Below are 13,616 nucleotides of genomic sequence, written 5' to 3'. Positions count from 1 at the left end.
TCCCAGCAGCGGTGTGATAACGCGCGAGGCTATATTGGCGGGTCACAGTTGGCCGGCAATTCTGTCTCATAATTTAGACTGATTTTCCTGTGTTTAAAAATCTCTAAAATTGTAGTTCCACGGCCCAAAAGTTTCTGCTCGCACTGCTGTTTACTTCTGGTGAGTACGCGAGGGCAGTATCCCAGAGCAGGTGCTGTGCTGCAGACCCACTCCTCGCTCCAGCAGTTCGCAACAGCCTTTTAAGTGCGCAGTGCAGGACGCAGGTTTAGGACGGCTTTTACGCTGGTCCCAGCGTGTGGGTTACGCTGCCAAGAGTGAGGCAAACAGGAGACGCCAGTGATCATGCAAAACAAGAACTGGGAGCCGGAAACCTGTCTGGACCTTGGAAAGCAACTGCGCCTTCTGCTGTGGCACACTGCCACTAACACAGTGTACACCAACCTTTCAAACTACCTCACATCGAACAACACAGCATTACAACGATACTATTTTATCCATGATGCTTTGAAAACACCGCGGCTGTTTTCACAAATATCACCGAGGGAAAAAAAAATGCAGCCAATCACGCCTTTTTTACGACTGATTTATTTCTCTGGAACCAGTTAAGGGTCTGAGCCATCGTCACATTGAAGCGACGATCTCTCGTACAGAGTTCACATTTTTTGCTATTATATGTTAATAGAATATTCATGATTTTATTGTTTACAAATGGTTTTACATTGTATACGAGGCTTTTATTTATCTGAAGAAAGGCTTCTACTTATGCAATACGGTATAGGGGTCTGCATCATTGATATGGCGTATGATGAAAATTAATTTGTGCACTTTCTCAAGTTATGCACACAACGTATTTATTTGGCAAGGTAACAACGACATTATTAATCGACGATGACTTGAGAACACCGCAGTTGTATTCGTAAACATCACCGAAGAAAATACTGTCAGACCCCTATACTTTTAACACACAGAGAAAAATCTTTCCTTAAGTAAATGCAAAGAACTTGTATATAATGTAAAAGCTTTTATGAACAAGTAAATCATGTATATTCTGTGTATTATAGCACTAAAAATAGTGACGATGGATCCACAATTAATTCGTGAAAAAGTGTGGGTAGTTGCAATTTTTCTTCAGTAATATTTACAATATTTTAACTTGCCTGAAACTAAATGGTTCAAATGTCTCTGAGCACTATGGGACTCAACATCTGAGGTCATCAGTCCCCTAGATCTTAGAACTACTTAAACCTAACTAACCTAAGGACATCACACACATCTATGCCCGAGGCAGGATTCGAACCTGCGACCGTAACAGTCGCGCGGTTCCAGACTGAAGCGCCTAGAACCGCTCGGCCACAACGGCCGGCGGCTGAAACTAAATCTGTTGCGCTGTAAACATGCACCACTCGGCAAAAATAATTGCAAAAGGCAGTATTTGAAATTGTTGTTAGGATTAAGGAAATACAATGACAAGAAAGTAAATTGCAAGGTAACGTCGGAGTCGTCAGTGAAGAATATATTCACTGAAAGGATCCCACCCTCGCCTGACTGATTCCTGAGCAGTTTTCGTCCTTCTAGTGCCTTAACAGACTGATCAATGGAAGAAAAAAAAGAGAGAGAAAAGAAGAAGGAAAGAAGAGTTCTGCGATTCGCCAAGGGTTCGTTTCAACTTGACATGCCGCAGAGATGCACAACGAACGTCACTGGCAGATGCTAGAAAAGATGTATTGTGCATTATGGAAAGACTTACTCTTGAAATTCCGTGGGCAAACACTCCTATACGTTTCAAGAAATGTGTTACACTTATTCGAAACACATATTCTTAATGACCATACGGTAAAATGAGAGAAACTTGCACAGAAGCTTACCAACAATCATTCTGCCTAAGTTAGTTAATTACATGTTCCGCACATGACATTTGCGATAACTCCCTATGATATAGAGCATATCAAGGTTTAAAAATAAGATACGTATTCTCTATAAAAACATTACTATGTACAAGCCGCTCACACAACTGTATTTTTCACTTTACTTTTTATCGACAGTAAAATTTAATAAATGTAAACCAACCATACATAGGCGTTATCTATTTAGAAATCTGTCTATGATATAGAGATGATTTAAAATTATTTTTCTTTCCTTCTTTGCTTGGCAGTACCTTTAATTCACATTGGAGGGCTTCAAGTATTTTTTATTGGTTAGGGGCAAGCAAGTCGCCGAAGTGGCTTGCAGTTGAAAGACTTGCACCGGCCTGTTGGAGCCGCACGAAATTGCTTTTATTGTGGCTCCGTATTTTCCTTCTTTTTCGGCATGAATAAGTTAAAATTGTGGCTAAGGGAAATTATGTTTATACGTAGTATTATATTTATGAATGCTGCTATTATTCTCGAATTGCGCCTGGTTGAAATTTCCTAAGAGAGGAAATGCGTTGCATGACAGTTGTTGGTATGCCTAACTTAGACCGTTAGCTCCAGGGGCTCGAGGGTGGACACATACAGGCTGATTCAGCTGCCTCTAACTGTTCGTTTTATGCAGCCTGCACTACGTCTGTATCTGGAATGGTATCCAGACAGGTGACAGCCACGTAACCGACATACACGTAACTTCTCTCTAAGAGCTTTGGGCGACTTTTTGGAAACTGAATCACACAGTAAAAAATACAAGTGAGGGTTGGCCATGAGTTACACGGTATTTTTGGACCAAGATATACTTTACTTGTGACATTGTTATCCAATCTTTTTTTGTGTAATTATTGGTGTAGTCACACATGTTTTGGATGACTCTACTAGTTTATTCCATTTATGGTACTTAATCGTTCGTAAACGGTTCAGAAACTTCGTCTTGTAATATGTGTTACACCATGCAATCAACAGCAGATAACAAAATGGGAAGTGTGCAAGTAACAACTTTCTGGTGTATAACCTGTAAACCATATACGAAAGATTGAGTATTATAAACGAATAAACTTACAGGGACATCCAAAGTCTGTGTTACTTCACCGCTAATTACACAAAGAAAGGTTAGAGATACTTGGATAATTATTGCAGAAATAACGTACATCCCGGTCCAAAAATACCGTGTAACTCATTTTTTACAGTATGATTCCATTTGCTAACAGTCGCATGAAGCTCTAAGAGGGAACTTGTATCGATTACGTGGCTGACGCTTGTCTGGATACCGTTCCTGATACATATGTGCTGTGGATTGCATAAAACGAATCGCTAGGGGCACCTGAATCACCCCGTACACGCATTGGCCTGAACATAATCCGCACCAGTGTAAGCCCCATCGTTAATTCTGAGAGGGGAAAAAGAAAGAAACTGAGTGAAGAAAGAAAGTCACATTACCTTACAGAAACTCTTTACCATATTGTCACTCTTACTCACATTTTTTTATTTTGTGGCATAGGTAAATTATACAGTAATACCAGTCTTGTACTCACCGTCTTCAATGATGTCACTATTAAATTCATTACCCATATTTGCTTCTTTACTACCAGAATTTTCGTCGCCCCCCCTGAAATGTACTTTGTCCTCGCTATAATGCAGGGCACTGGACACACAGCAGTTTTGAATCCTTTGATTCAAATCTGCTGTTGGCTTTTTAATCTCGCCAGATGGATAGAGTGCATGGCCACTTTTAAAAGTCAATTGAGAAAGTGTGTTCGGAGACGGTCTTTAAATGGCTTGTTCACAGCGGCATCAAGCACGTGCAGTTTCGAAGTCATACCTCCAAGTGTAATGACTTCATGCATTATGTGGATTTAAAGGCCTCCAGCACTAGCGTAGCTCTTTTAGTGAGCAGCGCACCAGGTCTGCGGTGCAAAACGGTACCTAGCATGTCCATAATTAATTCTGTTGTCATGTAGTCTTTTTCTTGGTAGCGAATCATAAACCCCTTGGGCTAAGTTTTACGTTTGAGAATAACATTGGGGGAGAGGGGAGGGAACGCAGCATTCCTCGCTCTGCCGTAACTGCTAACATAGCGATAATTCTTTGTTTTTCCTTTTCCAGTTATTCACAGTGGGATAGTTTTCGCCCTTTTGCACTCAACTGCTGCTACTCAGCATATCTCAAAAAAGAGCTTCTCGTCGGAGTTACCGATGATGTGGCAGGTAAAAGTTCGCTGTCGCATTAGGACTATGTTACTCTGTAAGTATCTCAGTAAAATCTTCTGGCAGTCTCTTGTGCCAGTGAAGTAGAGGCCACTTCCACCGTAAGCCTGCGGCACCAACCAATACTCCCACAAAATACGAAATCCTTTCTGTGGTATGTTCAAGGACTTTGCAAATTTGCAAGGGCGTCAGCTGTATTGTTTGTTGGGAGATAGGTATACGATTCTTTTACGAAGAGAAGAATGCTAGATTCAAGTTCAGTATATTCCTCAGCTTTTCATCCTCTGTAGGATTTGCTTGATGAAATAGATTGCAGCTTACTCTCAAATGCGATACAACGCCGCACGTTAAATATGTCCAAACCATACTTTTGCTAGTTTCTCTGTTAGATGTACTCTTGGACCTAGATGCAGTTGGTTAAAATTTTGGTGGCGAAAGAAGTATCTATCATCACTTTTCAGCGACGAAGGAATGAGAAATGGTGGTCAAACCCCTCTGTGATATATGAGGGAGTGGTGCAACGCTGATGACTGTGATCCGCCAGTATACTGGACGCCTTTTGAGGGGAGTAGATAATAAGCTAGCTCCCGTTTTCATACTCATTCCCTCTCTTTAAATCCCGGTGCATTCTATACAACAATTCCCTGACTTCATTTACACGGATAGAAACCTAGATTTACACATATCGGCCCGCGACTGGAGAATATGAGTGATAGATCGTCTTCAATTTATCAAATCCTCTCGCACTCATTTCCAAGCTCCACAGACGTCACCTGCATATGTTTTTAGGCTAACAGGCGTAGCAGTAAGTCTAAGCATAGCAATTGCTCACCCACAGCTTAGACTTCGTTCCAGAAAGAAACTTTCACTGTCTATGACGGGAACACGGAACTTATAATACATTCTCCCATAACTGATTCTCCGCCACATCCCTGGCAAACTAATGAAAACATGTGAATCTACAAGAGACGTAATGACATGTTGAGGCTCTGAGAGTGGTCGAGAAGTGGCCTCCCGCAGACTTAGACGGAAAAACACCTTCCCCGAAATAGGCTAAATCCGGTTTTCAAGTTCCTATCTATCACAGTAATCTACTCGTAATACATCAGGAGATTAATTTCTGCCCGCATCTCGTGGTCGTGCGGTAGCGTTCTCGCTTCCCACCCCCGGGTTCCCGGGTTCGATTCCCGGCGGGGCCAGGGATTTTCTCTGCCTCGTGATGGCTGGGTGTTGTGTGCTGTCCTTAGGTTAGTTAGGTTTAAGTAGTTCTAAGTTCTAGGGGACTGATGACCATAGATGTTAAGTCCCATAGTGCTCAGAGCCATTTGATTAATTTCTGCTCCCACTTCTTTCAGCGTAAACGCATCAATCTCGGCGGCGTCTCAGCACTGCGTTCGAAAATTTCTTATTTATAGTTCAATGTAATTTTGTTGTACGTTTCTTTATGGTAAAACAGTATAGGAAACAATCGGATATTATAAACTCTCGTGCTTTTCTGTGCAGTACGTCTGCCTCTACATCTGTACTCTGCAGTCCATAGCGAGCGTAGTTCCTATTGTACCACATACTTCTTCGTGGCCCTTACGGGAGCCATACTGTACAGGGTTGTGGTATATTCCTAGGTTCCTAAATTAATACTGTTTGTTGAAATATGTAAATATGCCTTCACTACTATTTTCAAATGTTTCAGTATTTCCTTGAGTCAGAGAGACCTGTGACAAATCACAGTGCCATCCTTTAAGTACACTATTTGATCAAATGTATCCGGACACCTATTAGTGGACACTATTATAGATTTCGCCCATCCTTCACGTTTATCACGTCTTGAACTCTGCTGGTGAGACTTTCAATGAAGTGTCTGTGGGCGAATGGCAGCCCCATTCTTCCTCAAGAGCCGAAACCAGACAAGGCAGTGGCGTTGGACACTGGATCTGGATCGAAGTTGACATTCTCAAAGGCATTCCACTGGGTTCAGGGCTGGACACTTGAAAGGCCAGTCCATTTCAGGAATTTTGTTGTCCGCAAACCACTGCCTCACAGATATTGCTTTGTGAGGGAGTGCATTATCATGATGTTACTAAAAAGCGTCGTCCCTGAACTGTTGCCCTGCTATACGCATTACGTAATGATGTAAAACGTATTCATATCATTTCGCATTTGGTGTTTTCTTGAGTGCAATAAGGGGACCGAATATTAAGCACAGAAAACGCCCCCATACCTTAACACCACCTCCTCTGGACTTCGCTGTTGCCACTTCACATGATGGCAGGTAACGCACTCCTGGCATTTTCCAAACCCTTCCATGGGATTGTCACAGGGTATAGCGTGAGTCATCACCGCAGATCACTCGTTTCCAGTCGTGTACTGTCCAGTGGCGTCGCTCTTTAACCACGTAAAACATCGCGCTTGATTATTGTACTCTATTCTTTTTATCTAACTACGCACTGTCACGATGCTAGCTGAACTGCTGTTAGCACTTTGGAAATAACGAGTAATTCGTTTTGCTGACTGCACGCTTTTTTTTTCAATCAGTCTCCGTAGTGCTTGACGGTCCCTGTCCGTCAGTACGTGAGGTCCACCAGGTTTCGGTTTAGCTGTGATCGACCCTTCGCATTTCCATTACACTGTGACATCACCAACAGTCGACTTGGGCAGCTTTATAAGGATTGAAATGTTCTTGATGGATTTGTTACCCAAGGTACATTCATTGACTGGTACACGTTTGAAATTACTGAGTTCTCCTCACACACCTATTGTGCTGTTACTCCTATACTGACAGCACAACACTCTCCTCCTCCTTTTATACGGGGAGGGGGGGGGGGAGGGGGCGGGGGTTGTTCTCTCGTGACACTTAGCAGTCAATTTCGTGTTACATAGGGGTATGCGGATACTTTAGATCATACAGTGTAGGTTCAAAATCACCTCCTCCCATACACTCGAGCAATATTCTAGGGTGGGTCGCACGGATATTTTGTGATCAGTCTCCTTTGTAGACTCACAGCATGTTTCCAGTCTCCTACCAATGAACCGAGATTCCATTACATTTCTATGGGGCAAGCCTGAGGTTGTGTATTGTGTATTGAACCGGGGACATAGAAACGCCGGAAACGCTTCGTCTCCGCTGTAGCCCTTAGTGGTTCACAACCCCGCGACAGGCTACAGCAGTCCACGCACCCCACCGCCGCCCCACACCGAATCCAGGGTTATTTTGCGGTTCGACCCCAGTGCCCCCCCCCCCTTTATCCCCGGGAACGTCTCATATCAGACGAGTGTAACACCAAATGTTTGTGTAAGTATGGTGTACGCGTATGTGGAGACAGTGCTTGCGCAGCAATCGCCGACATAGTGTAACTGAGGCCGAATAAGGAGAACCAGCCCGCATTCGCCGAGGCAGATGGAAAACCGCCTTAAAAACCATCCACAGGCTGGCCGGCACACCGGACCTCGGCACAAATCCGCCGGGCGGATTCGTGCCGGGGACCGGCACGCCTTCCCTCTCGGGAAGCAGCGCATTAGACCGCGCGGCTAGCCGGGAGGGTAAGCTTGAGGTTATTTCTGCTTGTGTCGATAACTCTTCATTAAAGTTAAGATGCTACGACCCCCTCCTTTCCTCCCCCTTGCCAAGTAAACCAGAATGCAGCACTCAAAATTGTAAAAATATTAAGGGTAGGACGCGTACAAGAACAGATTTTATCGCCCTATCATGACTGTAAGGTAATAGAATGTCAGCCACTGACAGAACAAAATCTACCTGTAACAGAAAGTTAATCTGATATGTATGCGTTTTCTGACGAAATCTTATTACCATATGCACTTTGACGGGTATCAACTTTTCACGTAATCAGTATAGTCAAGGAGCGCATTTCGAGAGGCAAAACTCTTAGTACTTGTATATACAATGCGAACGACGTATATAAGACGTACTTAATTGTAATGAGTGTAGGTTAACTTTAAGTAAAGAAAAAAAGTGCAAACAATGTTGAAAGAGGTTGTAAACAGTTATCCATTAACAGTCTTCGTAAATGCCCTGATACGAAGTTAGTTATCTCCTTGGGTATTACAAATTGAAATGAATTCCCTTGTCTTGTAAGCCTACCGGTTTAATATCCTTGAAGTGTACAAGTAAACTGTGTGTGCAATACCACTGTGCTGGTGAAGAGAAAACGAGCCTTGTGCTCTTAGCAAGGAGTGGCCTAGTGCGATACAGCGATCCCTTGCCCCTGTACGCTGCTCTCGATTGTGCAATGTTATTGCGGTTCATTCTACCAGGACCAGGAGTAGGCCATCTAGCGCCAGGCAGAAGTAAGGCTTTTGACTGGGAGCGAGTATGGTGGAAATACTAATTAATTTTCGCAATTTGCTGCTAATATGAATAAATGTCCTTAGATAGAATATCAAACTAATCTGAAATTATTCTAGCGACTGAATACGTAAAAATACGTTTGAAAAAATACACTCCTGGAAATGAAAAAAAGAACACATTGACACCGGTATGTCAGACCCACCATACTTGCTCCGGACACTGCGAGAGGGCTGTACAAGCAATGATCACACGCACGGCACAGCGGACACACCAGGAACCGCGGTGTTGGCCGTCGAATGGCGCTAGCTGCGCAGCATTTGTGCACCACCGCCGTCAGTGTCAGCCAGTTTGCCGTGGCATACGGAGCTCCATCGCAGTCTTTAACACTGGTAGCATGCCGCGACAGCGTGGACGTGAACCGTATGTGGAGTTGAGGGACTTTGAGCGAGGGCGTATAGTGGGCATGCGGGAGGCCGGGTGGACGTACCGCCGAATTGCTCAACACGTGGGGCGTGAGGTCTCCACAGTACATCGATGTTGTCGCCAGTGGTCGGCGGAAGGTGCACGTGCCCGTCGACCTGGGACCGGACCGCAGCGACGCACGGATGCACGCCAAGACCGTAGGATCCTACGCAGTGCCGTAGGGGACCGCACCGCCACTTCCCAGCAAATTAGGGACACTGTTGCTCCTGGGGTATCGGCGAGGACCATTCGCAACCGTCTCCATGAAGCTGGGCTACGGTCACGCACACCGTTAGGCCGTCTTCCGCTCACGCCCCAACATCGTGCAGCCCGCCTCCAGTGGTGTCCCGACAGGCGTGAATGGAGGGACGAATGGAGACGTGTCGTCTTCAGCGATGAGAGTCGCTTCTGCCTTGGTGCCAATGATGGTCGTATGCGTGTTTGGAGCCGTGCAGGTGAGCGCCACAATCAGGACTGCATACGACCGAGGCACACAGGGCCAACACCCGGCATCATGGTGTGGGGAGCGATCTCCTACACTGGCCGTACACCACTGGTGATCATCGAGGGGACACTGAATAGTGCACGGTACATCCAAACCGTCATCGAACCCATCGTTCTACCATTCCTAGACCGGCAAGGGAACTTGCTGTTCCAACAGGACAATGCACGTCCGCATGTATCCCGTGCCACCCAACGTGCTCTAGAAGGTGTAAGTCAACTACCCTGGCCAGCAAGATCTCCGGATCTGTCCCCCATTGAGCATGTTTGGGACTGGATGAAGCGTCGTCTCACGCGGTCTGCACGTCCAGCACGAACGCTGGTCCAACTGAGGCGCCAGGTGGAAATGGCATGGCAAGCCGTTCCACAGGACTACATCCAGCATCTCTACGATCGTCTCCATGGGAGAATAGGAGCCTGCTGCATTGCTGCGAAAGATGGATATACACCGTACTAGTGCCGACATTGTGCATGCTCTGTTGCCTGTGTCTATGTGCCTGTGGTTCTGTCAGTGTGATCATGTGATGTATCTGACCCCAGGAATGTGTCAATAAAGTTTCCCCGTCCTGGGACAATGAATTCACGGTGTTCTTATTTCAATTTCCAGGAGTGTATTTTGTTTACAACAATGTTTTTGGTTGAGTCTAGGTATTACATCGAAGGCTCCACAGACGTCTTTCATAGGGTTGCCTCATTTACGAAGAACAAAAACTAAACTGAAAATATCTTCCGTAACACCAGAGGAAGGGCATCATATGACTCATAGAGGATACACACGTGTACAGGATGAGTCACTTAAGAAGTTAACCTTCCTGAAACTCTTAACATGTCGTAATTACGTTTTCGCCTTGACGAACTGTAAGAAAATCTTCAATAATCTACAAATGTTCTCTTGTCGCAACAATATTAATTTCAAAGATACGGATACCAATTTGTCTTTTTGTTTTCAAATTAATTTATAGATCAGGTTTGTTTCCATCAGTAATAGCGTACTTCACAGCCGTATTGATGAGATTCACGATAGGAGAAAGGGTAGCACCGTTGGTAAATTTTTAATCTGTTTATTTTAGATAGATTTCAGCTATTGGGCAGCTACACTGATGAGCCAAAACATTATGACCACATGCTTAGTAGCTTGTTTCTTCGTTTTTGGAACGAAACACGTAACTGATTCGGCGTATCAGGGACCTAGCAGTTTGTTGGTACATTTGTGGAGGTATGTGACATTAGATGGCTGCGCACAGGTCACGTAATTCGCTTAAATAACAGGGCTGCTGATTTGCGTGCGCGGTGATGGCACCCGATAGCAACCAAGATGGGTTTCATAGTATTTACATCAGGCGAAATTCGTCGCCGAGACATCAAAGAGAGTTCACTATAATGTTCTTCAGACTACTGTAACACGGTCCTGGCTCCGAGACACGGACAGTTATACTGCTGAAAGATGACATCGCCGTCGGGGAAGACATCAAGCATGAAAGGGTGCAGGTGGTTCGCAGCTGTCAGCGTGTCTTCTATTACTACCACAGGTTCCATGCAAGTGCAGGAGAACGACTCCATAACATAATACTGCTCCCACCAGCCTGCGCTGCACGTTTCGAGCCGCCGTTCACCTCGATGACAGCGTTTGTACAGACGACCATCGACCTAGTCTAGCAAACATGCGATTTACCCGAAGAGCTGATACGTTTCCATTAATCGACAGCCGAATCCCTATGTTCCCGTGCCCTCCACAGTCGCGATTGACGGTGTCGTTGCGTCAATGTGTGAACACGTAGGGGTAGTCTGCTGCGGAGCTCCATGTTCAACAGTGTACGATGAACGGTGTGCTCTGAAACACTTGTACGTGCTCTAGCATTGTGCTCTTTCGGTAGAGGTGCCACGAATCACCATACATCCTACTTTACAGAGCAGACAAGTCTCTCAGAACCCCACCTTCTGTGAAGAGTCGTGGACGTCCAACCATTTAGTGCCTAGTGGTAGTTTCACTGTCTTTCTATCTGTTTGCGTAGATGCTCACGCTATTTTTGAAATACTCATTCACAGGCTCTGCGTAATGATAATTTACCCTTTGTCAAAGTCGCTTATCTCAATGGATTTCCCCGTTTGCAGCCATATCTTCGCTAGGGTGTCCCCGTCCGTGCCTGCTCCGCTAACATACTTTTGTTACTGCGTCACGTACCCGGAATGCCACCAGGCGGCATCCAACGTCGCGGTGGACAGTGGTCATAATGTTTTGGCTTACCAGTGTATCTTCAGGGCTACATGAATACAAGAACAAAATGAGGATCAGTCTTAAAAGATATAAATGAAACCATCACAAATACATCAACTTGTAAAACGTAAATTTACATACGATTATATCCAAGTCATGAAGATTCATTCTAAATATAACAGCACATGGTACCACTTGAAACAGTTAATAAATATCAGTTAAACTGATATATGTTGTCTGTATTGTTAAGTGGTACCTTTGCTATTATATTTACGATGAGCCATCATGACTTGGGCATATTGGCAACTAAATTTACGTTTTACAATTTGATATATTTGTGATGGTTTCATTTATATTTTTATGCCTGATCCTCAATATGTTCTTGTATTCACGTACCAATGGAGATAGCTACACAATAACTGCAAATTTACGACCGATGCTGCCCTTCCTTCTATCATGAATTTATAGTTATTTCTGCTGCTAGTGCAGTAGATCTCAAAGAGATGAATTCGGCGTCGTTTCACTCTCCAAAATTCGATCAATACTACCGGAGCAATTTTATTTCATAGCACTTAAGATTGCCCGTTTTGAAATCATAACTGATTACTGTCTTATTGATTTACACCCAAATACTGAAATACGTCTGGTTAGATAGAGGGAAAACCCATTGTCGCACTATCGCGATTCGTTATAAAAGGTGCAAAGAGGATATATAAAATTTTCCTGCATGGAACTAGAAACGATCCTTCAAACAGGTGTGAAAGTTCCACGTCTTATGATCTTTATAAGGTAGTACTCAGTCTCACGTTCAAATCAGAGAAATTCTAATTTCTAACTACGGTAGTTTTTTATAGCTACCAAACGTAATTTGGTCACTGAAACGCCGTTAACTTTGTCTCTATAACATCTGCTATACTTTCAGCAGAAATGACTGTAGCTTCTTTTAAGCAAAAAATGTCACTGCTAGTATCTGTAGTTAATATCGCTATGACGAAACACTATATGTGACTTAGTAACGATTTTTTATAGTTGATCTGGGTGAAAACAGAATTACGTTGTCTTAAATGGTTTCAGAAATGTTTGTGCTTGACAGCTTGGCTGGCCCATTATCTAAATTCAATTTTGTAGGTAATATTTGTCCTTCAGAGACAACCAAATTAGCTTAATTTTCACGTCTGAGCGCAGCGATTATCATGAGATTATGCTACAAAGTTGTGCAGTTTCATTTATTGACTTTTTTTTTCATTATAGGGTTAACAGTTGACCGCAAAACCGTCAAAGATGGCTCAGCGGCGGATCCAAGTGGGGATGAGAGAAGAAATCGGCCAATTCCTCACGAAGAATAATCGCGACGTCTGCTTGAGGTACTTTATGTAAATTCGAGTTCTTTCTCCTTATATTTGCGTCATTGATTTAACGCTGTTACGACTTTCATGTGGCCCGCTCATGACGAGGATTTCCTCGTTCTAAAGCAGCCTCCGATGCAGTATTCGAAAGGAGGAGGCTATGTGCTTGCATGGAGTTTCACACGTTCTCTTATTTTCAGGGAGTGAGTCAGCCTAGCTCCAGAGGCACGACATCGTCGAACATTACCCCGATCTCTGTTTGGGGGCGCTGTATGTGTGGAATGAACAGGTGTACAAATTTCATCACCAAGTTTAATTTCTGACACTTTTTCAAGTCTTAGTATTCCGTAGTTTCGGACGTGGTCAGAACGGGAAATTCTGAGTGTGCGTCATTAGACTCAAGTGTAACGTGGAATGAAAGCAATGTACGTATGAATACGAGCCGAAACCATACCGGCGTTCGTATGATTACGAGCTAGGCGTTCTGTAGCCTAACCACATCGCTCCCTCCTACTGGCACTCAGTGACGTCGGAAAGCAGAACACTTAACCTCGATCTGCCCAACACCTGCTAAATTACCGCCAGTTGCTGTTAGTTCCCCGTAAAGAGTTCATGAGAACACTGGCACTCAGTTTTAGAAACTAAGCGGCTGTTGGGCTTTGAACAAGCATACCAGAA

The 13,616-nt window shown here is 44.1% G+C and overlaps 2 protein-coding genes across 5 annotated transcripts in view; one reads left to right on the top strand and one right to left on the bottom strand.

Moving 5' to 3' along the window:
* Positions 1-13,616, bottom strand: part of LOC126457743 (tyrosine aminotransferase) — a 205,346-nt gene that overhangs the window by 138,830 nt on the left and 52,900 nt on the right. The window lies entirely within an intron of this gene.
* Positions 1-13,616, top strand: part of LOC126457744 (uncharacterized) — a 76,077-nt gene that overhangs the window by 9,736 nt on the left and 52,725 nt on the right. For 3 of the 4 annotated variants that reach the window (XR_007585519.1, XR_007585517.1, XR_007585518.1), the window contains exon 2: positions 12,844-12,956. Coding sequence is in view for 1 of the 4 variants with exons in the window: in XM_050094291.1 (XP_049950248.1) it covers positions 12,874-12,956 (83 nt within the window). In the remaining 3 variants the exon portion in view is untranslated. Of the gene's footprint in view, positions 1-12,837; positions 12,957-13,616 lie in introns of those variants that run through there. The other variant, XM_050094291.1, reaches the window with a different exon arrangement.

This window comes from Schistocerca serialis, chromosome 2 (genome assembly GCF_023864345.2).
Source record: "Schistocerca serialis cubense isolate TAMUIC-IGC-003099 chromosome 2, iqSchSeri2.2, whole genome shotgun sequence".
NCBI lineage: Eukaryota > Metazoa > Arthropoda > Insecta > Orthoptera > Acrididae > Schistocerca > Schistocerca serialis.
This window is presented reverse-complemented; position numbering and strand designations above follow the sequence as displayed.